At 43.0% G+C, this 27,057-nt stretch overlaps 2 protein-coding genes across 6 annotated transcripts; both read right to left on the bottom strand.

The window, feature by feature from the left end:
• Nucleotides 1–1,557: 1,557 nt before the first annotated feature.
• On the bottom strand, nt 1,558–13,943 carry mknk1 (MAPK interacting serine/threonine kinase 1). Of its 3 annotated transcripts, XM_041889568.2 has the most exons (14): nt 13,851–13,943; nt 13,078–13,140; nt 12,273–12,387; nt 11,461–11,562; nt 9,607–9,704; nt 8,898–8,977; nt 8,716–8,789; nt 7,235–7,339; nt 7,089–7,144; nt 6,862–6,957; nt 6,468–6,662; nt 5,998–6,162; nt 5,369–5,412; nt 1,558–4,486 (listed from the first exon to the last, which is right to left on the bottom strand). In XM_041889568.2, exons 1-14 carry the CDS (start codon nt 13,899–13,901, stop codon nt 4,258–4,260), a joined length of 1,473 nt encoding a protein of 490 aa, XP_041745502.2. In that variant the 5' UTR covers nt 13,902–13,943; the 3' UTR covers nt 1,558–4,257. The 3 variants fall into 3 exon arrangements, with proteins under 3 accessions (XP_041745502.2, XP_041745500.2, XP_041745501.2); XM_041889566.2 differs by having other exon boundaries at nt 7,089–7,339; XM_041889567.2 differs by having other exon boundaries at nt 7,089–7,339; nt 12,273–12,381.
• Nucleotides 13,944–14,794: 851 nt separating this feature from the next.
• Nucleotides 14,795–26,987, bottom strand: LOC121577226 (MOB kinase activator 3C-like). 3 transcript variants are annotated; one of them, XM_041890985.2, is made up of 4 exons: nt 26,649–26,987; nt 22,449–23,062; nt 19,824–20,046; nt 14,795–15,440 (listed from the first exon to the last, which is right to left on the bottom strand). In XM_041890985.2, coding segments are annotated over exons 2-4 (756 nt in total). In that variant the 5' UTR covers nt 22,981–23,062; nt 26,649–26,987; the 3' UTR covers nt 14,795–15,439. The 3 variants fall into 3 exon arrangements, with proteins under 3 accessions (XP_041746919.2, XP_041746918.2, XP_041746920.2); XM_041890984.2 differs by having other exon boundaries at nt 19,844–20,046; XM_041890986.2 differs by lacking the exon at nt 14,795–15,440 and having other exon boundaries at nt 19,900–20,046; nt 22,453–23,062.
• Nucleotides 26,988–27,057: the final 70 nt, after the last annotated feature.

Raw genomic sequence — 27,057 nt, 5'->3', positions numbered from 1 at the left:
CAGCTCTGCAAAATATTGATGCCCAGTTTTTTCCACAGAGAATAAGAAATTCGGAGTTCATTGTTTTTGTTCAGCTATATATTCCTAAGTACACAAAGAACAATTATCTCTTCTGCAAGTCAAATACATCATAGCCTTGACAATCATACGATGTTGGCAAATATGCAAGCAGCCCATCATATACGTTTTCAAGAAGTAGTGGTCTTATATTACATGGTTAAAAGTGTATAGAATACATAAATATACGTTTTAGATTGACACATAGCCAATCAACTGAATCATTTTAACACATTAGGTTACCCTGATAAAACAATAAAAAATATCAGTACCATTACAGAAGTTATTTTATTTAAATTGTTGTTTAAAGACCAAATTATATTCTAAAATCACCGATTGACATTTGACAATTCATTCATCATTCAGAATAGAAAAGATAAATCCTCTATTGATGATGAAAACAGATACAACAGCTGAGAGCAATTGCTTTTACTTACATGTGATGAGTTCCATAGTTTAGGTAATCTTGTTTGAAATGCCACACGATTCCGTCGTTTGCCTCTCATTTCAATCGAGTCGTGGACTTGTACATGACACTCTCTCGTGAGCTCGCTCACCCAAGCAGGTGGAAAACGATAGACGAAAAGAGAAGAGCGCTCTTGAGTTTGATGCATGGTTAACGCTATACCGCTAGGGGCGCCATATGAGCGCCATTCACTGACGAACACAAACAAGTACAGTGAGCCTAATGGCTGAACAAACCAACACAGATAAGTGGATTTATCTGTAGCAATTGACTATACAAGCAAATTATATGTTTTGCAGAAAATGAAAGAGCCCTATATGTATTATGGGGATAGTTATTGTTCATTTTGATTATTAATTAAGCAAATGCTTTGGATTTAATCAAACTATGATAGAGGCACTGTGAAATATTGCTTGCTTAGCAAACCATCCAGACCTATAGCCCAGATAAACTGTACCACACCTTGTTCTGAACTACCCACCCCATACAGTGCAACAAAGCATGATTCATGATGTGCCTTCCTCTTCAGTCTCCGTGTGTATATCCCTCTCGAGGACGGCATAACATTTGACATTTTTACATTTTAGTAGACGCTCTTATCCAGAGCAATTACAGTAGTGAGTGCATACGTTTCTATACTTTTTCCTAACGGTCCCCCGCGGGAATCGAACCCACAACGCTGGCGTTGCAAGCGCCATGCTCTACAGGACCATAACAGTGTCTGCTCGTGCATCTTCACTGCTACCTCCTTCCTTTGGGCGCTCTAGACAAACCCCTACTCCTCTCTTTACCTGAGTGGGCAGGTGAATCACAATCATCCATGTCACCGTTCCATTCAAACTCTACAATAGGCAATTGGTGAGTGATGGGCCCAAAAATAAACCCATTCAATCAGTTCTTCCAGCCATAGACTGATCAGTCAGTCTCTCTCCGTGTTTATGTACTCATACTGAACCTTGAAGAACAGTCAATCTGCTCAACTTGTTACATTACGTCTGAGTTCTGCCTAGAAGTGAGCGAAAGAGAACAAAGAATTTGATAAGAAAGAATTTGATTTTATTGGGAAAACAGCATACCACAGGGGCTATTGATGTGCAACATTGTAAGAACAAACGCATATTTGCCATAAGACCTCATACACGTGGGCTTGAACATAAACGGTGGACATCATAAGGTATTTAGCTGCATAGCTTATGCCAATTACTGTATCTTTTCCCATCTAATTTCAGTTTAGCGTCAGCGTCCCAAATGGCACCTAATTACCTATGTAGTGCACTACTTTTGACCAGAGCCCTATGGGCTTTAGGGTGCCATTTGGGACTTAAGCAGCCACTTGCATAAGACCCAATGAGAGTGGGAGAGCTTTACCATAGCCACTGGGAGATCCCTAACGTGTTGCACCCTCTCTGACGGAGAGTTTGTGCCCGCTTAGTAAGGCCCCTTAGTTGCTATAGCGATGGAGTATCCATGGCAACCGGGGGAGATCCGGATAGTGGGGGGGGGGTTAATAAGGTGAGGGGTACCAACTTTAATAAAATGACAAGCTCTTACAGGGGTCAAACAGTCAAACTGGTAGAGGTAAATCAAATCATTTCAGTAACTACAGAAACGTTCAGTAACCAAAGAGCATTTCAGTAACTAGGTGGATTTGAACAAATGTTACACAGGCTGAAATGGCCGTCTGACTAAAACCCGAAACTCATTTTATGTGACATGCTAGCATTCACAGTCGTCACAAGTTATTTCTATCAGTATCTATGGTTTCTTTGGCACACTTATTCAGATCCATTTACAGACAAACCAACCAAATGTTTGTGCAACAACAACAATACACAAACAAAACAATTACTAAAAATACTGATATATAAAACTATAATTCCCTTTCCACCAGAGAAAGGTATCTCTATCATGCCATCCCCTCTGGAATATAGAATGTATATAAATAAAAAAATAAGACATTTCCAAATTTCTAAATCACTTAAACGGATTCTGACAATATTCTGTGAGGTGTGAATAACCAAAACAGAAATTAATTCACGTAAAAAGAACGCAACAGGTTATTACTGGTATGACTGAAAAGAAGTTAAAAACATTTGAAGCAAGCAATGGCAGAATGGTCCTGACATCATTTGGAAAAAATTTGCAAAGACATGGGGCAAATTCTAACTTGGTCCCAGATCTGTTTGTGCCATCATGTCAACTCTTTGTATTGTCATGTTTTGCATGACATTGAGTGACAACATGATAGCACAAACAAACTGGCACCCAGGCTAGTGCAATTCTGGTTTCTGAGGTAATCCTTGTAGTTTATCAAAAATACTGATGAAATGCAATCATTTCAAATACTCTCAAGATACATATGATGAGTGAGTTATTTCAAAGTATAGAAGTGTTCCAGGTAGCTGTTGTTTTGATAAGGAGATAAGAAATGGAATTGCAGGGTCATTAAAATATCTCAAAATGCTTTTCAAATTCAAACATTCAGTAACCCACCTTCCGCAAGCAAGCACAATGTGTCTTAAAAGTTCCAGGCTAAACACTCATACTCAACATACTGTAGATATTGACCCATCTGTCAATAGGGCCCCTGAATGCTTACTAGGATAATCAAGGAAAGAGTCCATTCCCTGAATACCAGGCCATAGTCACAGTGTCTGCTTTCCATGCCATTATTGGGAAACTCACAGCTAGGGTTGCAGAATTCCCAAAACTTTCCAACAATTCCCTGTTTTGTCAGAAATCCTGCTTGAAAATGTTGAGGTTGGATGCTTCTTCCCTGCTGGTTTCAGAAATCATCCAACTGGGATTTCTGGAAAAAACAGGACATTTTGGAAAAGTTTTGCAACCCTCCTCACAGCATATGTAGGCCAACACAGCCAATGTATGACCACCCCTAAAAACGGCATTACTAAGTGTCTGAAAAGTAATGCTCTACTTTTGCAGCATTCAGTAACTCTATAAATAATGCCAAAACCTTTTCACAACATAAATTATAGTTGATTTTTACAATAAGACAGACTAGCTACATGTACTGTATGTGTATAAATGCCCCATGCTAACGGAAAGAACCGTGCAATTAAGTATAGCTAGCATAAACCAACCATCACAATCAGTCTTAACCATAGAAAAATAATCACTAGAACAGGCTTAGAACCATTCTAGTGATTTTATTTCTGGTCTTAACATGGGATTGCGATCTGTATAGACTGAGATTATTATCAAATGCAGGAAACTACCTCAACCCAAACCAATCACTGAAACCAGACTCAGCAACTGATACAAAGCTGGGACTAAGCGTGTGTTAGTTTACTAGAGGATAAACGTGCTTCCCTTTGTCCTCCTGTGTCTCTGTTTCAAGGTGATAAGAAGACCACTGGCCATGATGAGAGCTTGGACAATGGGGTTACCAACCTGTGAAGCTACACAGGAGTCTGCTGCCAATGGCAGCTATCGTCCATCTCAGATAGTGTGACATGGTAAACACCATGTAGAGAGGAGAAGGGGGGGGCGGGGCTAGCACCAGGATGGAGGGAATGGAGGGAAAAAAAGAGGGGAGGGGAAGGCACACAGAGCCTGGCAGTGGTTCTAATGCTGACAGTGCTAAATCTGAGAATCTGCCCATGTAGGGATCTTAGAACCACACAACTATATTAGAAGGATAAACCAGGTGTGAGAGAGCTTCCAGCCTGCAGTAGCACCAAACGGGGTCTCCCTGGGGTTAAACCAGGGGCTGGTCAGGTGATGAGAGGGTCGTCGTCAGCAGGCAGGAAGTCCCGGGCGGTGCGCTGAGCGTTGGATTGCGCCCGCCTGCGAGCCAGCCGGGAGTTGGAGGGGGGCGAGAGCCTCATGGAGGTCACGATGGTGGTGACCACTTCTTCCTGCTCCTCGTCGTGCTGTGATAGCTGGCGGTTGAAGGCGATGGCGTCGGCGGCGAACTGGGTCAGGTCTTTGGTGCTGCTGTTCCTGTAGATAACGAGCAGTCAGAGATTGATCAAATTATAGATCACACATTTAGCCCTAGAAGCCATACACTCAATTAGTCGCCCTAGAAGCCATACACTCAATTAGTCGCCCTAAAAGCCATACACTCAATTAGTTGCCCTAAAAGCCATACACTCAATTAGTCGCCCTAGAAGCCATACACCCAATTAGTCGCCCTAGAAGCCATACACTCAATTAGTCGCCCTAGAAGCCATACACTCAATTAGTCGCCCTAGAAGCCATACACTCAATTAGTCGCCCTAGAAGCCATACACTCAATTAGTCGCCCTAAAAGCCATACACTCAATTAGTCGCCATACACGCAATTAGTCGCCCTATAAGCCATACACTCAATTAGTCACCCTAGAAGCCATACACTCAATTAGTCGCCCTAGAAGCCATACACTCAATTAGTCACTCTAGAAGCCATACACTCAATTAGTCGCCCAAGAAGCCATACACTCAATTAGTCGCTCTAGAAGCCATACACTCAATTCGTCGCTCTAGAAGCCATACACTCAATTCGTCGCCCTAGAAGCCATACACTCAATTCGTCGCCCTAGAAGCCATACACTCAATTCGTCGCCCTAGAAGCCATACACTCAATTCGTCGCCCTAGAAGCCATACACTCAATTCGTCAGGCACACTCCTAAATCTAATTTTGTCTGATGTTTTCAGACCACAAAATGTCAAGTTGAGTCCATTATGCTACTTTGGAGGTCTGAAAACATGTGTCAAACTTTGATTTTGAAGTGTAATGTCCCTTTAACGACTGACTTTATTACCCATCTGCCTGTCATATAACAGAATAAATCAGCTGTAATGGACTGCACATTCTGTGAATTGAGCACGGAGTGGATTACCTTTGGAGGAAGTGTGGGGTTGGGAGACCTCTCTCTGGTGCATTCTAGGTTAAAATAAATAACACGTTTAAATAAGATATACCAGGAAACAAACAATATCCATTTATTTAAATTTTACCCTTTCCTTCATCACAGATATACAGTTTGGAGGAAATGTACTGGTGAAAACAAGCCCACTGGTTTGTTGGATGTCGCTTTCACACATTCAGCCTTAGATCAGTGTAGAATAAACAAGACAAGGAAGTCACTTCAGAGTATTAAGATCCCCTGGAACAATATATAAAGTACAGACCTGGGTTCAAATACTGTTCAGGGTATTTCAATTACATTCGGAACTTAAGTAAGTATTTGGATATTTTTTTTTTGAAACACAAGTAGTTGAATATTGGAATGTATTTGGAAATACACTTGTTAAGTAATGGCATGTATTTTAAAATAAAAACTCAAATACACAGTAGTTATACAAATAATTCAATTCCCATGCATTTGAACCAGGTCTGTTCGGTATTTGAAATAATGTATTTGGAAATAAGTATATTAGGCTATTTATAGGAAATTATTTAAAAATACTTTCAGAAACTTCCAATACAAGTAGTTGATTCTGGCCATATTTTGAAATTGACACTCACCCCCTGAACCCAGGGGTGCTGCAGGACCTGGGCAGCACTGAGGCGGAGGGTGGCATCCCGCACCAGCAGCCTGGAGATGAGGTCCTTGGCCTGGGCAGAGATGTGGGCCCAGTCCCTCTCTGGGAACTCATACTGGCCCTCCTGGATGTTCTCAAACAGATTCTTCTGCAGGGGTGGGACACAACATATTAAATGGAAAATCATCAGTAGTGCAATATTTTGGTTACACTTATAATTACATGAATCAGTCATTAAACATGTTTATAAATTAGACATAGTTTATAAATTACTATAAGTGCTTATGAATTGTAATGGTTATAACACTAATAAAATGCATGGCAGATACAAAATAATATATATGTCTCGAAGGTCCAGAGTTTGTGTTCTTTCGAGACTATTTAAAAAAGATGGTGCTGTAGATGTGTAAGGTGAACTGGGGGTTATGAGGAAGACTGCTGGTGTGTGTGTACCTGGCAGGTGCGGCAGGTCTCTCCACGGTCCCAGCCACAGTCAGTCCCACAATGACCAGTGAAGGGGGGGCTGCCACTGAGCAGAATATAGAGGATGACCCCCAGGCTCCAGAGGTCACAGCGCTTGTCGTAGAACGAGGCCTCATCCGTGAACACCTCCACCACCTCTGGAGCCATGTACTCTGCCGAGCCACACTGAGGCGGGGAAATGAAACACAGTGAGGACATATGTCAAATCAAACTTGATTTAAAGTGCAGTTAAAATCGCAAAACAGTTTTTACATTAAAAGTGAAAAATGTGCACTCGAAGACAATGAAGACATTGCCAGATGAACAGACAGTCAGACAGACACACATATCAGGGTTAGTGGTAGGTTCAGGTTGTGGTATTTACTGGTGTGGTGAGCTCTGGAGTGGTGATAGGAACACAGGCACTGCTAAGCTTCACTCCACTGCCCAAGTCAAAGTCACAGATCTTCACTGGAGACACCTGCAGAGGGAGAGAAAAATAGCAGGCATTCACTAGCTATATCCACAATAACTGTTTGGCAAATATAACATTATTTTCTACTGAAATCATATGTTGTTGTTCCATAGCACATTGGGGGAAACAAAGGTTACCTGGTCAGTGGATTCACACAGGATGTTCTCTGGCTTTAGGTCCCGGTGGGCAATACCTGTAGAACAGAGAATGTTCATGAAGAAACACTCACACTGTAATTTTATACAGGCACTGGCAGGGACAGCCCCATGTGCAGGGGTCTTACCTTTGTTGTGGAGGAAGTGGAGAGCTTTGGAGATGTCCCTGACCACACGGCTGGCCTCCAGCTCATCAAAGTGCTTTCGGTTCTGGATGTGAGTCAGAATGGAGCCTGTATGGGAAGAGAGGAGAGCTTTCAGGAGGAGAGAGAGAGAGGGGGAGCTTTCAGGAGGAGAGAGAGAGAGAGAGGGGGAGCTTTCAGGAGGAGAGAGAGAGGGGGGGGAGCTTTCAGGAGGAGAGAGAGAGAGGGGGGAGCTTTCAGGAGGAGAGAGAGAGAGGGGGAGCTTTCAGGAGGAGAGAGAGGGGGGAGCTTACAGGCGGAGAGAGAGAGAGGGGGAGCTTTCAGGAGGAGAGAGAGAGGGGGGAGCTTTCAGGAGGAGAGAGAGGGGGAGCTTTCAGGAGGAGAGAGAGAGAGAGGGGAGCTTTCAGGAGGAGAGAGAGAGGGGGGAGCTTTCAGGAGGAGAGAGAGAGAGAGGGAGCTTTCAGGAGGAGAGAGAGAGGGGGGAGCTTTCAGGAGGAGAGAGAGAGAGGGGGGAGCTTTCAGGAGGAGAGAGAGAGAGGGGGGAGCTTTCAGGAGGAGAGAGAGAGAGAGGGGGAGCTTTCAGGAGGAGAGAGAGAGAGGGGGGAGCTTTCAGGAGGAGAGAGAGAGAGAGGAGCGCTTTCAGGAGGAGAGAGAGGAGCGCTTTCAGGAGGAGGAAAGAGAGAGAGGAGCGCTTTCAGGAGGAGGAAAGAGAGAGAGAGGAGCGCTTTCAGGAGGAGAGAGAGAGGGGAGCACTTTCAGGAGGAGAGAGAGAGGGGAGCACTTTCAGGAGGAGAGAGAGAGAGGGGAGCGCTTTCAGGAGGAGAGAGAGAGAGAGAGGAGCGCTTTCAGGAGGAGAGAGAGAGGGGAGCGCTTCATGAGGAGAGAGAGAGGAGCGCTTTCAGGAGGAGAGAGAGAGAGGAGCGCTTTCAGGAGGAGGAGAGAGAGAGGAGCGCTTTCAGGAGGAGAGAGAGAGGGGAGCACTTTCAGGAGGAGAGAGAGAGGGGAGCACTTTCAGAAGGAGAGAGAGAGAGGGGAGCGCTTTCAGGAGGAGAGAGAGAGAGAGAGGAGCGCTTTCAGGAGGAGAGAGAGAGAGGAGCGCTTCATGAGGAGAGAGAGAGGGGAGCGCTTTCAGGAGGAGAGAGAGAGCGGAGCGCTTTCAGGAGGAGAGAGAGAGGAGCGCTTTCAGGAGGAGAGAGAGAGAGGGGAGCGCTTTCAGGAGGAGAGAGAGGAGAGCATTCAGGAGGAGATAGAGGAGAGATTTCAGAGAAACACCTAATAGTTTAATGTAACCAGGGTCGTGTTCATTAGGCCACAAAGAAGCAACATGTTTTGCAACAGAAAACAACATTGTTTTTATTGGACAAGTTCATGTACAGAACATGACCCAGCCATTTTGTGCATAATGAACATGACCCTGCTTGTGCATAATGAACATGACCCAGCTTCACCCTCACAAGAAGACATACCTCCGCGCAACTTCTCAAACACCAAGTAGAAACAGGAGTCATCTTCAAAAAACTGTATTAGTTCCAGAATGTTCCTGAAAATGTCAATAGGGACACATTAGTGGGTGACATGATTTTTAAAATGTTTTATTATCATTTAACCTTCAGAACTTTAACTTTGTAGAGTGAAAGAGAACACACACCTATTCCCCTGGCACTGGTAAAGGGTCTCCACCTCACGGAAGACGCGGCTGCGACTGTGCCCCGCATTCTTCTCAATGATCTGAGACAAAACAAAATGGACACGGGTATCAGTGAGTGAAGAAAGTTTAGTCACAGAACAATGAGCCAGATGTATAAATTTGACTTTACCCTTTGCCAAAGTTCCTAAAAGTTGCGTTGTTTAGAAGGAGTCCAAGGGCGAATTGAGCTATTTCACAAGCGCACTTAACAGGTGTTCCCTAAAGGAAATATGCAAATACATGCTTGTTCTGCCCACTATGATTAATTTGCTCCCATTGGAAATGACAGGCTGTGGTCTATCTTGGATTAGTTATTTAAAATATTTGGCTTAGTGGGTGGTATGCGTGCACATCCATAAAAAAATGAGTCCCAGATGCTGGATCAGAGAGGATAATGTAGAACAAAAAGTAAATCTGCACACTGGTATAATGCTTAAGTGTATAATAGGACAACGTTTGGACCCCAAACTGGTTTAAAAAAAACACTGTTTGGGGTCAAAACAGCATCAGTTAGTGACAAATCACACTTTAACTACCCTGGAATGACAAAAGCTTTGCGTATGATGTATGCCATTTATCACAAGTCCCATATGTTCTCTATGCGCCCTGGTCAAAAGTAGTGGACTAAATAGGGAATAAGGTACCATTTCATACGCAGCTTCTGCCTCACCTTCACAGCATATTCATTCCCATTCTGAAGACTGATGCATCCTTGGACCTTTGCATATGCACCCTGACCCAGCATTTCATCCGTCAGTTTGTACAGGTCTGGAGAAAAGAGAAGCGTCCAAAAGCCTGTCTCTGGTATCTATGGTGTGGGTGCATTTATTAAAACCCTAGATTTTGAATGACATGAGTGATTGGATATTTGACATGCTTGTTTGATTTACAGTGAGGGAAAAAAGTATTTGATCCCCTGCTGATTTTGTACGTTTGCCCACTAACAAAGACATGATCAGTCTATAATTTTAATTGTAGGTTTATTTGAACAGTGAGAGACAGAATAACAACAAAAAAATCCAGAAAAACGCATGTCAAAAATGTTATAAATTGATTTGCATTTTAATGAGGGAAATACGTTTTTGACCCCTCTGCAAAACATGAGTAGTACTTAGTACTTGGTGGCAAAACCCTTGTTGGCAATCACAGAGGTCAGATGTTTCTTGTAGTTGGCCACCAGGTTTGCACACATCTCAGGAGGGATTATGTTCCACTCCTCTTTGCAGATCTTCTCCAAGTCATTAAGGTTTCGAGGCTGGCGTTTGGCAACTCGAACCTTCAGCTCCCTCCACAGATTTTCTATGGGATTAAGGTCTGGAGACTGGCTAGGCCACTCCAGGACCTTAATGTGCTTCTTCTTGAGCCACTCCTTTGTTGCCTTGGCCGTGTGTTTTGGGTCATTGTCATGCTGGAATACCCATCCACGACCCATTTTCAATGCCCTGGCTGAGGGAAGGAGGTTCTCACCCAAGATTTGACGGTACATGGCCCCGTCCATCGTCCCTTTGATGCGGTGAAGTTGTCCTGTCCCCTTAGCAGAAAAACACCCCCAAAGCATAATGTTTCCACCTCCATGTTTGACGGTGGGGATGGTGTTCTTGGGGTCATAGGCAGCATTCCTCCTCCTCCAAACATGGCGAGTTGAGTTGATGCCAAAGAGCTCGATTTTGGTCTCATCTGACCACAACACTTTCACCCAGTTCTCCTCTGAATCATTCAAATGTTCATTGGCAAACTTCAGACGGCCCTGTATATGTGCTTCTTGAGCAGGGGGACCTTGCGGGCGCTGCAGGATTTCAGTCCTTCACGGCGTAGTGTGTTACCAATTGTTTTCTTGGTGACTATGGTCCCAGCTGCCTTGAGATCATTGACAAGATCCTCCCGTGTAGTTCTGGGCTGATTCCTCACCATTCTCATGATCATTGCAACTCCACGAGATGAGATCTTGCATGGAGCCCCAGACAGAGGAAGATTGACAGTTATTTTGTGTTTCTTCCATTTGCGAATAATCGCACCAACTGTTGTCACCTTCTCACCAAGCTGCTTGGCGATGGTCTTGTAGCCCATTCCAGCCTTGTGTAGGTCTACAATCTTGTCCCTGACATCCTTGGAGAGCTCTTTGGTCTTGGCCATGGTGGAGAGTTTGGAATCTGATTGATTGATTGCTTCTGTGGACAGGTGTCTTTTATACAGGTAACAAACTGAGATTAGGAGCACTCCCTTTAAGAGTGTGCTCCTAATCTCAGCTCGTTACCTGTATAAAAGACACCTGGGAGCCAGAAATCTTTCTGATTGAGAGGGGGTCAAATACTTATTTCCCTCATTAAAATGCAAATCAATTTATAACATTTTTATATAATGTTGCGTTTTTCTGGATTTTTTTGTTGTTATTCTGTCTCTCACTGTTCAAATAAACCTACCATTAAAATTATAGACTGATCATTTCTTTGTCAGTGGGCAAACGTACAAAATCAGCAGGGGATCAAATACTTTTTTCCCCTCACTGTATGTGTAACATGATTACCTTTGAAGTTTCCAGTGAAGCTGTCTTTTGCTCTTGACCTCCTTTTCTTCTTCTTTGGTTTGGCGGAGTCTGGAATGTTTACTGGCTGGCTGGCTTCCACCTCTGTATAAACAAGTCGACTGTTAATTCAGGTCAGCCACAGTTACGTTGTAAAATATTGCTTGAATCGCAAAGTGTTTGCAATGTGCATACTGACTAACATCTATTGACTATGTGCCAATCAACGAAAATACAAGTTTTCTTAAATTGTGAATGATTGCTTAAAACTGTGACACATTGATAGATCGTTAAATGGGTTAAGTGTGGGCGATGTACTGACTAACTATGTGCCAATGTGATAGAAAAGCAATTATTGCTTAAAGCGTAGTGTGTGCAATGTGTACACTGACTAACATGTGGGACTACTATGTGCCAATGTGATAGCAAAGCAGACATTTACATTTTACATTTTAGTCATTTAGCAGACGCTCTTATCCAGAGCGACTTACATTTAGTGAATGCATACATGTTTTTTTTTTTTTTTTTTTTATACTGGCCCCCCGAGGGAAACGAACCCACATCCCTGCCGGCCAAACCCTCCCCTACCTTGGACGACGCTGGACCAATTGTGCGCCGCCCATGGCTGGTGAGAAGCTGGTTGTGGAGCTGGGTCAGTATCCACAAAGCATCTCAGACTAGGAGTCCTGATCTAGGATCTGTCCATATAATCTTATTTGTTATGATCTAAAAGGCAAAACTGATTCTAGAACAGCACTCCTACTCTGAGATGCTTTGTCGATATGGGCCCTGGTCAGAGGCCTGAGGTGCAGTACCTGGAGGGCCCTGTGAGAGGCGCTGTCTCTCCTCTGTGGCAGTGGTGGTCACCACATTCTGCTGTCCACCACAGCTGTCCCCTACTGGGCCAGAGGCCAAAGAGTTACTCTGTAACACACGAGACAGAGAGAGAGAGAGAGAGAGAAGAGAGACGAGAGAGAGCGAGAGAGAGAGAGAGAGAGAGAGAGAGAGAGAGAGAGAGAGAGAGAGAGAGAGAGAGAGAGAGAGAGAGAGAGAGAGAGAGAGAGATAGAGAGAGATAGAGAGAGAAAGTGCGAGCAGAGCCAGAGAGATCAGGTGGTGGAGGGGGACAGAAAGAATGAGAAGTGTCACTTTTGTTCTTAAAGTACCAGTGCAGTCCTAAACTAACCGCCCCAAAACAAACACTCAAATCTACTGATATGGCATGTTCTAGATAAAAGAGCAATACAGTATAATTACAACCAAGCTTCTGGTTTAAAACAAGGTTATCTTCCCATGTGGCAGCCTGCCAATAGGGTCGACTGATATGCAAGCACAAACGGGAAAAGCTTACAAAGACCTTATCTGGATATTCCCAAACACACTTTCACGTCCAGTGATAGCATAGGCCTATTTGTATTACTCATTGAAAATGATGTAACATATCGCTTTAAGGTCAAGATAAGCATAATTACTGGCAGTCTGTTACTACTAGAACCTACTCTGTTATCATCTATGAGGCAACAGGAAAGGTTAAGGGAAGTCACAAGTGTGACAAAACCACACGCTATGACAAGTTAGTAAGATAGCTAGTTAGCTATTTCTGACAGCAATATTGAGTTACCTGGAGAGAGTGCTGGAAGGCTTGCAGCTCTGCCACCCTGCTCTGCCTCACCATATCTGCCAACTGAAAAAGAATGAAACATTTCAGATAGCTAGCTAGTACAGTAACGTAATGTGGGCGGGGGCAGAAACAGGCAGAGCGTATTCAAAGTTACACTAAGGAATTCCATCAGTGAAGACCTCAAAGCTGGGTAACATTGAACACACATTCCATTGAACTGGTGGGACCTTTTCTTATACAAATATGCAGAGCGGTGTTTATCTACTAGCTGTAGGCTGTGTCAAACATATCTGGATAATTGGGTGAGTTACTGAGTCATTACAGAAAACGCAGCTCCAAATATACTGGTGAAAGCAGCCACGACTTGGTCTCGCCAGACTGGAGTGGAGGCAAAAATACAGCGAAGTTAGCTAGCTAACGTTAGTTAAATCATAGTCAGCAAAAGTAGGCTATGCAATCACACACAGTAGCTAGCTAGAGCAAAGATACTGGTAATGTTATAACATGTCGATCTTATTAGCTGTCTATCTAGCAAGCAAACCATATATCAGCTCAAAGTCATAACGACGTTATGAAAGACATTATTAAAATAATTGTATCATCAGATGAGCTTGTTATGAAAAGCCAAATAAATGCATTTGCGCTAGCTACAGTAACGTTACATAGTTAGCGTTAAGTTAGCTAGCTGCTAGCTAGTTACTATGCCACCTTACCTGTCTTGCTAGCTAATTCAGTTATGAATTACTGATTATATAAAATAAAATAAATCTAACCTGGAGTCTGTGTCCAAATAGGCCGAAATCCTCCTCCAGAGCCTCCGTCATCCTCTGGATGTTATGGTGGGTCAGTGTGGACAACAGAGTGAAATCCAGTTAGTGACGTAAAGCGGGAAGCTCCCAGCTCCCGCCCCCTTGCATGTCATGTAGTTCAGTCATTGGACGAAAAGAAGAAGCCGCTAGGATGTCAGGTATTGCCAAACAACCTCCCCTATTTCATATTATGGAATTTCTGGTCCATGACAGCGCTCTCATTCATCGAAAATACTACTAGTAGTAGCAAGGTAGGTTATACTCTAGTCTAGGGCGTCCTATTATTTTTTTTTTTGATTTTACATTTTTAGTCATTTAGCAGACGCTCTTATCCAGAGCGACTTACAGGAGCAATTAGGGTTAAGTGCCTTGCTCAAGGGCACATCGACAGATTTTTCACCTAGTCGGCTCGGGGATTAGAACCAGCGACTTTTCGGTTACTGGCACTACGCTCTTAACCACTAAGCTACCTGCCGCCCCATTTATAGGGCAAGTTATATTCATGAGTCATGAGTATTTTAAGATTAATAACTTACCTAATAAATGAACACAAACATGAACACAATGAACTCAACAGAGGCCAGGAAGGGTAAAAGAGGCTTTTGACACTTGGAAATTGAATCAGTTACACATCAGATCAGTCCCACAGAGTAAGATTTAAACTGGTTTTGTGTAAATTAAAATGAAGTCAATTATTATTATTATATTATTACAGGTAGGCCTATTGCTTCCATCACACATTTATTTTTTCAAGTTGTCTGGCTGGGACACATTGGACACATATTTGTCACAAAAATGCAAAACACTGGAGACAGGTCTTGTGTTGTGATCATAGAGAATGATAGAGGGCTCTAGTGGCCAAAAGGCTGTATTAGCATGGGCAGAGCAATTGAGGGCTTCCACCATTTTAATGTGGTCAACTGGGCGGGACTTCCAACTTCATTGGTTGATCCCTCCAGGTGACCCTGTTGGAGTCATGTCCAATCGGGTCATCAGGCGGGATCACCCAATCGTGAAGAAGAAAATGTACTACTTCAAAATGGAGACAGCCTCAATGCCCATGCTGTCACAGACACTATAATTGCACAGATACAAAGATGAGTCCTCTATCTATCTCTATGGTTGTGACCTTCCGTCTGTCACAAAATGGCTCAAACACCTCGAATCTGCAAACATTTCCAAAGTTGATGATGTCAAGAACATGCACAAAAAACTATATTACTAAAAAGTACCAAAAAAACAATAGTTACTACAATAAAGCTCAGAAGACTGGAGTGCTACATCAGGTCACAGCACTATAGGAAGCAGAACAGTCCTTTTTCATAAAACATATAGCCTATTAGCTGAAAATTTCACTTTATGAACAAACGTAATGCTTGGGATGGATAAGACTTTAGTTCTTCAAATCCACTCAAAATCCATTTAACTGTCCTTTGGTTTGAGTGTTCGGTTGTATTGAAGCTGTGGGTCTCTTGAAGGCCTCAGGGAATGCTGAAATGATGTAAACGCCATTGTCGAAGTGGTTTAGTTACAGATCTTCTCTGTCATTGCCCTCTGAGGGTAGAGAAGAGAGAGGAGAGACAGGGCATTAACATGATATTGACAAATAATTGCATTATATGCCTACTTTGCTGCAAAAACAACGCATAGGAATGGCTATTACAAAGCTTTCTCCATTGAACAGACCTACGATTAAAGGGCAATCTGGGAAAAGGAAAACAAAGCAGTCACCTGTCACTGTTTTGGTAAGCCATATTCTTAAAGAATCACTGTCTATCTTTCATTTAAAAGTCCAAAAATGGATGTACCAATCCCAGATTGCGCCGTTCATTTGAGGTGACAGACAGAACTACACGCCTATGCTGACATGCTGTATGATGACGCTAAAATCATTCCCTAACGGATAAGCTAAAATAAAGCCATAATCTGAAGAGAACTCACTCGAACTCACTCACAAACAGATGACTTATAGTCAACCAAAAGCAGAAAAGCTAACTGCTCAATCTATCCCCCCAGATTGTGTTGTTGATATAATGTCTCATTGTTATTTATAAGTAGTCTGTACTTCATAATGATGATAACAGAGGCCTTTTATTGTATACCTCAGAGATCCTACCTTCATCGGTTCAGATGTAATGAAGCTCTGCACTAGAGAAAACAACTTGAAAGTGACATTCTCACGTATGGCTGACTAGAGTGCAATGTCGCTTATAATGCTTATATAAACCAAACCAGATTTTTTACAGACTTTAACAAATTTATTTTATGATTCAAATTTGGGAAATAAGTAGTGCATCATTAATTCCAATGACTGTGCCAAAGGGAACAATTAAAGACAAGCAGCTATCATATAATTATCTTATACTAGACTGTGATTTAGTCATTATGTTCTATGCCCAGAGTGTGATTCCGTATAATCACCCAGTTTGTGGTTTGAACAGACACACAAAACGACATGTTCTCTTGTGGTGTGAAATAACAGTGACAATCCACTGCTTCTGTTTTATGACGGCAAAGCTCCTCCCTCATTGAACTACAGCAAAACTAGACCACGTAAGTCTGAATGACTGTATGTGAAGGATATTCCCTCATAAATGAATACCCAGACACCCCCTGCCCCTGCACTACAGTGCATTCGGAAAGTATTCAGACCCCTTCCCTTTTTCCACATTTTGTTATGTTACAGCCTCATTCTAAAATAGATTTTTTTTAAAGATAATATATCTACACACAATACCCCATAATGACAAAGTGAAAACAGGTTTTTAGAATTTTTTTTGCTAATGTACTAAAAATAAAAAACAGAAATACCTTATTTACATAAGTATTCAGACCCTTTGCTATGAAACTCGAAATTCTGCTCAGGTGTATCCTGTTTCCATTGATCATACTTGAGGTTTCTACAACTTGGAGTCCACGTGGGGTAAATTCAATTGATTGGACATGATTTGGAAAAGCACACACACCTGTCTATATAAGGTCCCACAGTTGACAGTGCATGTCAGAGCAAAAACCAAGCCATGAGATCAAAGGAGTTGACCGTAGAGCGAGACAGGATTGTGTCGAGGCACAGATCTGGGAAAGGGTATCAAAATATTTCTGCTGCATTGAAAGTCCCCAAGAACACAGTGGCCTCCATCATTCTTAAATGGAAGAAGTTTGGAACCAGAGCCTTCCAGAAGGACAACCACCTCTGCAGCACTCTACCAATCAGGCCTTTATGGTAGAGTGGCCAGACAGAAGCCACTCCTCAGTAAAAGGCACATGACAGCCTGCTTGGAGTTTGCCAAAAGGCCCCTAGAGGACTCTCAGACCATGAGAAACAAGATTCTCTGGTCTGATGAAACCAAGATTGAACTCTTTGGCCAGAATGCCAAGCGTCACGTCCTGAGGAAACCTGGCACCATCCCTACGATGAAGCATGGTGGTGGCAGCATCATGCTGTGGGGATGTTTTTCAGCGGCAGGGACTGGGAGACTAGTCAGGATCGAGGGAAAGATGAACGGAGCAAAGTACAGACAGATCCTTGACGAAAACCTGCTCCAGAGAGCTCAGGACCTCAGACTGGGGCGAAGGTTCACCTTCCAACAGGACAACAACCCTAAGCACACAGCCAAGACAACGCAGGAGTGGCTTCGGGACAAGTCTCTGAATGTCCTTGAGTGGCCCAGCCAGAGCCCAGACCTGAACCCGATCGAACATCTCTGGAGAGACCTGAAAATAGCTGTGCAGCGACGCTCCCCATCCAACCTGACAGAGATTGAGTGGATCTGCAGAGAAGAATGGGAGAAACTCCCCAAATACAGGTGTACCAAGCTTGTAGCGTCATACCCAAGAAGACTTGAGGCTGTAATCGCTGCCAAAGGTGCTTCAACAAAGTACTGAGTAAAGGGTCTGAATACTTATGTAAATGTGAAAATTCCGTTTTTAATTTTTTCAACAGTACCAGTCAAAGGTTTGGACACACCTACTCATTCAAGGGTTTTTCTTTATTTTTACTATTTTCTACATTGTAGAATAATAGTGAAGACATCAAAACTATGAAATAACACATATGGAATCATGTAGTAACCAAAAAAGTGTTAAACAAATCAAAATATATTTTCTATTTGAGATTCTTCAAATAGCCACCCTTCATGACAGCTTTGCACACTCTTGGCATTCTCTCAACCAGCGTCACCTGGAATGCTTTTCCAACAGTCTTGAAGGAGTTCCCACATATGCTGAGCACTTGTTGGCTGCTTTTCCTTCACTCTGCCATCCGACTCATCCCAAATCATCTCAATTGGGTTGAGGTCAGGGGATTGTGGAGGCCAGGTCATCTGATGCAGCAATCCATCACTCTCCTTCTTGGTAAAATAGCCCTTACACAGCCTGGAGGTGTGTTGGGTGATTGTCCTGTTGAAAAACAAATGATAGTCCCACTAAGGCGAAACCAGATGGGACGGCGTATCGCTGCAGAATGCTGTGGTAGCCATGCTGGTTAAGTGTGCCTTGAATTCTAAATAAATCACAGACAGCATCACCAGCAAAGCACCCCCACACCATAACACCTCCTCCTCCATGCTTTACTGTGGGAACTACACATGCAGAGATCATCCGGTCACCCACACCGCGTCTCACAAAAACACGGCGGTTGGAACCAAAAATCTCAAATTTGGACTCCAGACCAAAGGACACATTTCCGCTGGTCTAATGTCCATTGCTCATGTTACTTGCCCAAGCAGGTCTCTTCTTCTTATTGGTGTCCTTTAGTAGTGGTTTCTTTGCAGCAATTCGACCATGAAGGCCTGATTCACACAGTCCCCTCTGAACAGTTGATATTGAGATGTGTCTGTGACTTGAACTCTGTGAAGCATTTATTTGGGCTGCAATTTCTGAGGCTGGTAACTCTAATGAACTTATCCTCTGCAGCAGCGGTAACTCTGGGTCTTCCATTCCTGTGGCGGTCCTCATGAGAGCCAGTTTCATCATAGCGCTTGATGGTTTTTGCGACTGCACTTGAAGAAACTTTCAAAGTTCTTGAAATGTTCCGTTTTGACTGAACTTCATGTCTTAAAGTAATGATGGACTGTCGTTTCTCTTTGCTTATTTGAGCTGTTCTTGCCATAATATGGACTTGGTCTTTTACCAAATAGGGCTATCTTCTGTATACCCCCCCTACCTTGTCACAACACAACTGATTGGCACAAATGCATTGAGAAGGAAAGAAATTCCACAAATTAACTTTTAACAAGGCACACCTGTTAACTGAAATGCATTTCAGGTGACTACCTCATGAAGCTGGTTGAGAGAATGCCAAGAGTGTGCAAAGCTGTCATCAAGGCAAAGAGTGGCTATTTGATTTGATAAAATATATTTTGATTTGTTTAACACTTTTTTGGTTACTACATGATTCCATATGTGTTATTTCATAGTTTTGATGTCTTCACTATTATTCTACAATGTACAAAATAGTAAAAATAAAGAAAAAACCTTGAATGAGTAGGTGTGTCCAAACTTTTGACTGGTAGTATACTTTTGCAAAACATTTTAAAACCTGTTTTTGCTTTGTCATTATGGTGTATTGTGTGTAGATCGATGAGGGGGGAAAAAATGTAATCCATTTTAAAATAAGGCTGTAATGTAACAAAATATGGAAAAAGTCAAGGGGTCTGAATACTTTCCAAATGCACTGTATATATGAACTTACTGTACATATATTAATCAAAACCTCCCATCCAAGTGTAACGGAGTTAACATCGTGCCGTAAGCTCACCCATAGGGTTGCAAAATTCAGCTAACTTTCACCAAATTCCCTGGCTTTCCAGAAATCCTGGATGGTGGATTCCTGGATTTCCTGCTTATTCTCTCATAATTCCAGGAAACTTCCAACCAGGATTTCAGAAAAAAACTGGGAATGTTGGGAAAGTTACCGAAATGTGCAACCCTACTCACCACCACACCTCCTTCCTCACCAGGGGCTCCAGTTCTGAGTGCTCGATGAGGCTGAACTCAGAGATGAAGTAGTAGTAGTGTTTGTAACAGGTATTGATGTGAGCCTCGGCGCCCATGCTGCAGATGCTGTCAAAGTGGTGGATGTAGACGTGCACAAAGACCCGGAAAAGTCGGCTCAGGATCTTCTTACACACCTGCTGGAAGTTCTTAGGGAAAGGAACACCTACAACAAGAAGGATAGAACAGTCAATCAGGAGGAACACTGGCTAGTTAGTTACCTTTCATTAAAGCATTGAGCCTTTGCAAACCATTAGATTCATTTTAGAGACCATCCCTGGATGCATTAATGAAAATCAGTTTGTAACTCTTCAAAGGGGGTGACACTCTAGATCCAAACTGTTACAGACCTATATCCATCCTGCCCTGCCTTTCGGAAGTATTTGAAAGCCAAGTTAACAAACAGATCACCGACCATTTCGAATCCCACCGTACCTTCTCCGCTATGCAATCCGGTTTCCGAGCTGGTCAAGGTCCTAAACGATATTATAACCGCGATCGATAAAAGACAGTACTGCGCAGCCGTCTTCATCGACCTGGCCAAGGCTTTCGACTCTGTCAACCACCGCATTCTTATTGGCAGACTAAATAGCCTTGGTTTCTCTAATGACTGCCTCGCCTGGTTTACCAACTACTTCTCAGATAGAGTTCAATGTGTCAAATCGGAGGGCCTGTTGTCTGGACCTCTGGCCGTCTCTATGGGGGTGCCACAGGGTTCAATAATCGGGCCGACTCTATTCTCTGTGTACATCAATGATGTCGCTCTTGCTGCTGGAGACGCTCGGATCCACCTCTATGCGGACGACACCATTTTATATACATCTGGCCCTTCATTGGACACTATGTTAACAAACCTCCAAACGAGCTTCAACGCCATACAACACTCCTTCCGTAGCCTCCAACTGCTCTTAAACACTAGTAAAACTAAATGCATGCTCTTCAACCGAATGCTGCTTGCACACGCCCACCCGACTAGAATCACTACTCTCGGCGGGTCTGACCTAGAGAATGTGGACAACTACAAATACCTAGGTGTCTGGTTAGACTGTAAACTCTCCTTCCAGACTCATATTAAGCATCTCCAATCAAAAGTTAGATCTAGAAATCGGCTTCCTATTTCACAACAAAGCCTCCTTCATTCATGCTGCCAAACATGCCCTCGTAAAACTGACTATCCTACCGATCCTTGACTTTGGCGATGTCATTTACAAAATAGCCTCCAACACTCTACTCAGTAAATTGGATGTAGTCTATCACAGTGCTATACGTTTTGTCACCAAAGCCCCATATACTACCCACCATTGTGACCTGTACGCTCTTGTTGGCTGGCCCTCACTACATATTCGTCGCCAAACCCACTGGCTCCAGGTCATCTATAAATCACTGCTAGGCAAATCCCCGTCTTATCTTAGCTCACTGGTCACCATAGCAACACCCACCCGTAGTCTGCGCTCCAGCAGGTATATCTCACTGGTCATCCCCAAAGCCAACACCTCCTTTGGCCGCCATTCCTTCCAGTTCTCTGCTGCCAATGACTGGAACGAACTGCAAATATCTCTGAAGCTGGAGACTCTTATCTCCCTCACTAACTTTAAGCGTCAGTTGTCAGAGCAGCTTACCGATCACTGCACCTGTACACAGCCATTCTGAAATTAGCCCACCCAACTACCTCATCCCCATATTGTTATTTATTTTGCTAATTTGCACCCCGGTATCTTTATTTGCACATCATCTTTTGCACATCTATCATTCCAGTGTTAATTACAAAATTGTAACTATTTTTGCACTATGGCCTATTTATTTATTGCCTTACCTCCATAACTTACTACATTCGCACACACTGTATATATATTTTCTGTTGTTTTTTTGACTTTATGTTTTGTTTACCCCATATGTAACTCTGTGTTGTTGTTTTTATCGCACTGCTTTGCTTTATCTTGACCAGGTCACAGTTGTAAATGAGAACTGGCTTACCTGGTTAAATAAAGGTGGTTTTATTTTAATTATATATTTTTAATTAAAATAAAAAATAACTTTCAGAATATCATTATGTTCCATAATTTTGTTCTATTATGTTAAATAATTGCATTTTCACCAAGCATTAAAACACAATCACATTAGTTTCCATTGAAGATCATTCAAACCACACACTGGATATCAGTATCCAATTCAATAGACTCAGAGTACCCCTTTCAATTTCTTCTAAATGCCACCCTCATTGTATAATTAACCTATCCTTGAACCTTTCTAGATCCATTATAGGTATAGTCAGAGAGGGTGGGGCATGATGCAACATCACAGATGCATTCACTATCATCCACTTAGCTCTACATCAAAGAGCTTTCGTTATAAATACTGCCGTAAACGTTCTGTACATTGACGTTCTATAGGACCATTGCAGCCGAGAATGTCTCCTGAACATCAATATACCTTTGCACCCTGAAGCCCCATTATATAGCTAGTAGCTATAGCTTCCATGGTCACACACCCCATAGATTAAACTCTAACTCCAAAGACAGTCCCCCTACAGAGGAGTCCCTCAGGGTTTAGTATGAGGTCCTCACACACCTACTCTTGTGGGGAAGATGTCCTCGTTGTTGATGTTGGTCTCGATCCAGTCCATCAGCAGGTTCATGTACTTCAAGGCGGGCAGCTTGGTGGGCTTCTTGTAGTCATCTCCGTCCTGCCACCGGTACTCATAGCGCAGGCCCCCGGACATGATGGGGCAGGTGCGCTCGGTGCAGAACTCGCTGACCGTGCCGTAGATTAGGTTGATGCGGTTGAAGAAGTCCACCACGTGCACGGCGATCCAGTCGTTGATGTTCTCTCCATCGGGAAGCTGGACCACTTTCCTCAGGTCCAGGCCGGACTTCAGAGAGGCCTGGGCCTTCTTGTACAGTTCAAAGCGCTGGGTCCCAGGCTCGAAGCGCTTCCGAGGCCTGAACGTTTTGTCTTTGCTGAAGACTTGTCCGAGACAGAGAGCCATTGTCTTAATGGTAGACTTTATGGTGAGGTGTGGGCCTAATGGACAGTGTGTGTGTGTGTGTGTGTGTGGGGGGGGGGTGTTCCTGAGAGGGGATTGGACAGGTTTCACAAACATACGTTTGTTCAGGTTAAGTTCTTGCTATTCAGAGGGCAGTGACCTCTACATTGGGGACGGATGGGAATGCAGGGACTTGTCTCTGAAAAATAGAGAAAACAACAAGAAAGGTCATGAGAGGTTAGAATGGCTCTCCCACCATGCTATCATGCCTGCAAACAAAGTACCACAATACTATCATGCCTGCAAATTAGGCAACATGATAGAGATCAGCAAACGAAAACAGCAAAGTATAAACAGTATTGTCAACTTGTTTACAAAGGGAATAGCTTTGACGGACGTGATAAGCAAAGCATGTTGTGATTGTGAAACTGCTCTGAATATAAAATATGCCCCCAAATATGAGGACAAACCAACAGTGGAGTGTACAAGAATCCATTTGCGGCATTCATTTCTGGTGGCTGCTATGTAAAATGAGTTGAAGGTTACAATACTGACAACCATCTGGTCCTTGAAATAGGTCCAGCATGATATAATACTGAAATCCGGAGACACTTGAAACCCTCTTTAAGGAATACCTGGGATAGTATAAAGTAATCCTTCTACCCCCACCCCCACAAAAAAAAAAATAAAAAAATACTATATATATATAAAACAAATGAAAATTAAAAATATACTCTAAAAATGTAGCATTTAAAAATTAGAAAATAATAAAAAAAAAATTGTAAAGTGGTTGTCCCACTGGCTATCATAAGGTGAATGCACCAATTTGTAAGTCGTTCTGGATAAGAGCGTCTGCTAAATGACGTAAATGTAAATGTAAATGAGATCAGAGAGATATAATCAACGGTAATTGACTGAATTAACAGCATGCTGTACTTCACTATGACATTTTTGGTAGTACTGGGAAGTCAGCTGTTCTTTACGTCATCTGTACGTGACACATTCAGACCTAGCTTCTTGAACTTTACACCCAAAGCATCCATCCACACGCTCAACAGAAACCCCTACTCTCACTGGCCATATGACTCCAATGGAGAAAATCAATTGGAGTCGTTTGTACGGCTACATTGCCTCAAGTTCAAATGCAGCACCTTGAGTTTTTTAACACCTTTACTATTGACCTGATACCTGATCTGCACCTTTTATACCTGCTGTAAACTGTGTACGTGACAAATAACATTTGATTTGATACAATATTGACAGAGGTGGAACATGGACAAACTGACTGAGGATGTTATGGAGAAAGCTGCTCGCCTGGCTGTAGGGATGAACAGATACCGGAACACAGTATACATACTGCAATAGTCTCAGACATCCAGTCATTAGCTATTACCCATCTGGTAGATAATGGAGAGATTATTTTGCAGTGTCCTGGGCTAATAAAGGATCAAACAGCCTGAATGGGTTTGACATTTTCCTTTCAGACAGTCAATGTTACAGAGAGGGAATGTCATCATCATCTCGGGTCAATAGGATGAAAAGTGGGTCCTCCAGACCTGCCTGTTTATTACACTAAATTACTTGTTCATCATGAAGGTCAATAACAAATGATTATCAGTATTAGAGGCTCAGTATGATAGGCCAACGGCAGACTAAAAAGGTAGTCATTTAGAGGATGAGTCATCACAACAACTAGAGCAGTGTTTCCCAATCCTGGTCCTCCAGTACCCCCAACAGTACACATTTTTACTTCTTTTATTCAACTTGTCAACTAATCATCAAGCCCTCGATGCGTTGAATGGGGTGTGTTTGTCAAGGGGGGTACTGAAGGACTGGAGTTGGGAACCACTGAACTAGAGTATGAATCAAGTCCGCCAGAGAGAAGAGAAGAGTGTTGTGTTAATACTCCTGAACTGCAAGCAAAACACAGCAACTCTGCCTTTCTGAATTACAGAAGGAGTTCAGTACAGGGCAGTAGTAGCCCACTGAGAATCTGGCTACTCGGCTCCATGGTTTAGAAGGGTCTGAAATTTACGGATGTACTTTTCTTTACTGAGTTAGTTTCCATGACTGAGTTTCATGTGGAGAGCTCTGAAAAGTCAAGCCAAAATTACAGCTCTCAAGAAGTCATACAGATATTGTTGCAAAAGGTATACTGAATATAATACAAACAGTGTGATGTTCTAGAATAGTTTTGAATCTGCTGTTGCTCCTTTCATCCATTCTAAATGACACTGTCTGGTGGTGATGTGACCGCATTTATGTCCCACGTCCCATTTCACACAGCTGCAAGCAACACTTCCTGGGTTTGTTATGCTGCAGCTTGTGTGGTTAAACTGGCCACCAGTTTCTGTTCTTATATACACTAAGTGTACAAAACATTAGGAACATAGAAATAGACTGACCAGGTGAATCCAGTTGAAAGCTATAATGCCTTATTGATGTCACCTGTTAAATCCACTTCAATCAGGGTAGATGAAGAGGCAGAGACAGGCTAAAGAAGGATTTTTAAGCCTTGAGACAATTGAGACATGGATTGTGTATGTGTGCCATTCAGAGGGTGAATGGGAAAGACAAAATATTTAAGTGCCTTTAAACGGGGTATGGTAGTAGGTGTCAGGCGCACCGGTTTGAGTGTGCCAAGAACTGAAACGCTGCTGGGTTTTTCACACTCAACAGTTTCCTGTGTGTATCAAGAATAGTCCACCACCCAAAGGACACCCAGCCAACTTGACACAAATGTGGGAACTGGGAAGCATTGGAGTCAACATGGGCCAGCATCCCTGTGGAACACTTTCGACACCTTGTAGTCCATGCCCCGATGAATTGAGGCTGTTCTGAGGGAAAAAGGGGGTGCAACTCAATATTATGAAAGTGTTCCTAATGTTTTGTACACTCAGTGTAAGTTAAGCCTATTTGTGTGCTTTGAGCCTGAACTGTACAGAGTAATGCAGAATGAGCCCAAGTAGAAATGTTGCATTCCACTTGGTTTAGTGTAGTTTTAGTATGGTTTTACTCTCAGACTGTAGCAAAAACTTGACAAAGAGCTTCCGCTCTCACTACTCAGGACAGTAGGCCTAATGTATGAATGTCATTCATCTTCTGGACAGCTTCCTCCACATCTGTATGGTGTTTGTTACACAGTATGTGTGGTGTGAACAATATCCTCCTCTTCCTCAGTACTTCACATCTATTATCTCTAGTGGATAATTTACATTAGAGGCATTGAGTATTCACTTGGAGAATGACCACATGACAGAAGGAGCTGGTCCACAACTGGATAGGTAACTGATTTTATGATGGCCACTACACTCCCTTAGTTATGGTATCTAAGTCTAAATCCATATCAGTCCCACAAATGTGAATAACAGTCATGGGCAGTAAACCTCAGAGTTATTATATAACAGTCACAGTGCACAGATAAGAAATGTCTACATAGGCCAAGGGATAGGGGATAATGGTCCTTTCACTTTGATTATGACTTCACTGCTTCTCAGTCTCTTCATGCCTCTCCAGTTACAGACTGGTGCATGTCTGATCATGTACACGGGACGGTGGACCAGGCCCACTATGCACCCTGCATGCTTTACAGATTTTCCATGGAATTTCCTTCTGACACTGGAGAATAACAATAGCTATTTCAAGGTCCTACACAAATACTGTATGTGGGAGAGAGAAAACAGTAGCTAATGCAAAGGAACAAATTCAGTAAGATCTAATTATATGGAACAAAGAGAAAGAGCGTGAGAAATAAAAAAGAAAGGGGAAATGTTTCCCCACAGTACCTGGCTGGGGTCCCAGTGTGGACGGCTTGGAATGCTGTGGGGAGTCTTTGGAAGGCCAAGGAGAGTTCCGTGGTCAGCCCCCTTTACTTTAACTCCCTCTGGACAACGATCCAGGCAGATCTGTCCCTCTCCGGATCCTATGGATACACTCTCCTTCCCAGCCACCAACAGACCTTGAGGCTCCAACTTCACTCAGCAGCCAGCGACACAGCAGCGTAGCCAAAAAAGCTGAAAAAAAGTTGTTTGGCTTCTCTTCCTGTGAGTGAATGTCACATCCTGACTTTGTCTGCTAGGCCCCTGCTGTATCTGTGCGTGTGTGTGAATGGAAGACCTACAAATCAACAGAGGAGGTTCCTTTACTATAGGGGCGGGAAGAGGCCACCCCGGGCCCTCTCATCCACTCTCTCTC

This window comes from Coregonus clupeaformis, chromosome 11 (assembly GCF_020615455.1).
Source record: "Coregonus clupeaformis isolate EN_2021a chromosome 11, ASM2061545v1, whole genome shotgun sequence".
In the NCBI taxonomy this organism is placed as follows: domain Eukaryota; kingdom Metazoa; phylum Chordata; class Actinopteri; order Salmoniformes; family Salmonidae; genus Coregonus; species Coregonus clupeaformis.
Note: the sequence above shows the minus strand (reverse complement) of the source record. Positions and strands in the feature narration are given on the sequence as shown.

Coding starts and splice junctions, on each gene's coding strand:
- mknk1 (XM_041889566.2), bottom strand. CDS start 13,901: ATGACGGAGGCTCTGGAGGAGGATTTCGGCCTATTTGGACACAGACTC. Junction 6,163..6,467: donor AGACCTGCCGCACCTGCCAG/GTACACACACAC, acceptor CCACCCCTGCAG/AAGAATCTGTTTGAGAACAT. Junction 5,413..5,997: donor AGCACCCCTGGGTTCAGGGG/GTGAGTGTCAAT, acceptor ATTTTAACCTAG/AATGCACCAGAGAGAGGTCT.
- LOC121577226 (XM_041890984.2), bottom strand. CDS start 22,980: ATGTTTGTGAAACCTGTCCAATCCCCTCTCAGGAACACCCCCCCCCCA. Junction 20,047..22,448: donor CATCTTCCCCACAAGAGTAG/GTGTGTGAGGAC, acceptor TTCTTGTTGTAG/GTGTTCCTTTCCCTAAGAAC. Junction 15,441..19,843: donor ACTCAGAACTGGAGCCCCTG/GTGAGGAAGGAG, acceptor CTCTACCCTCAG/AGGGCAATGACAGAGAAGAT.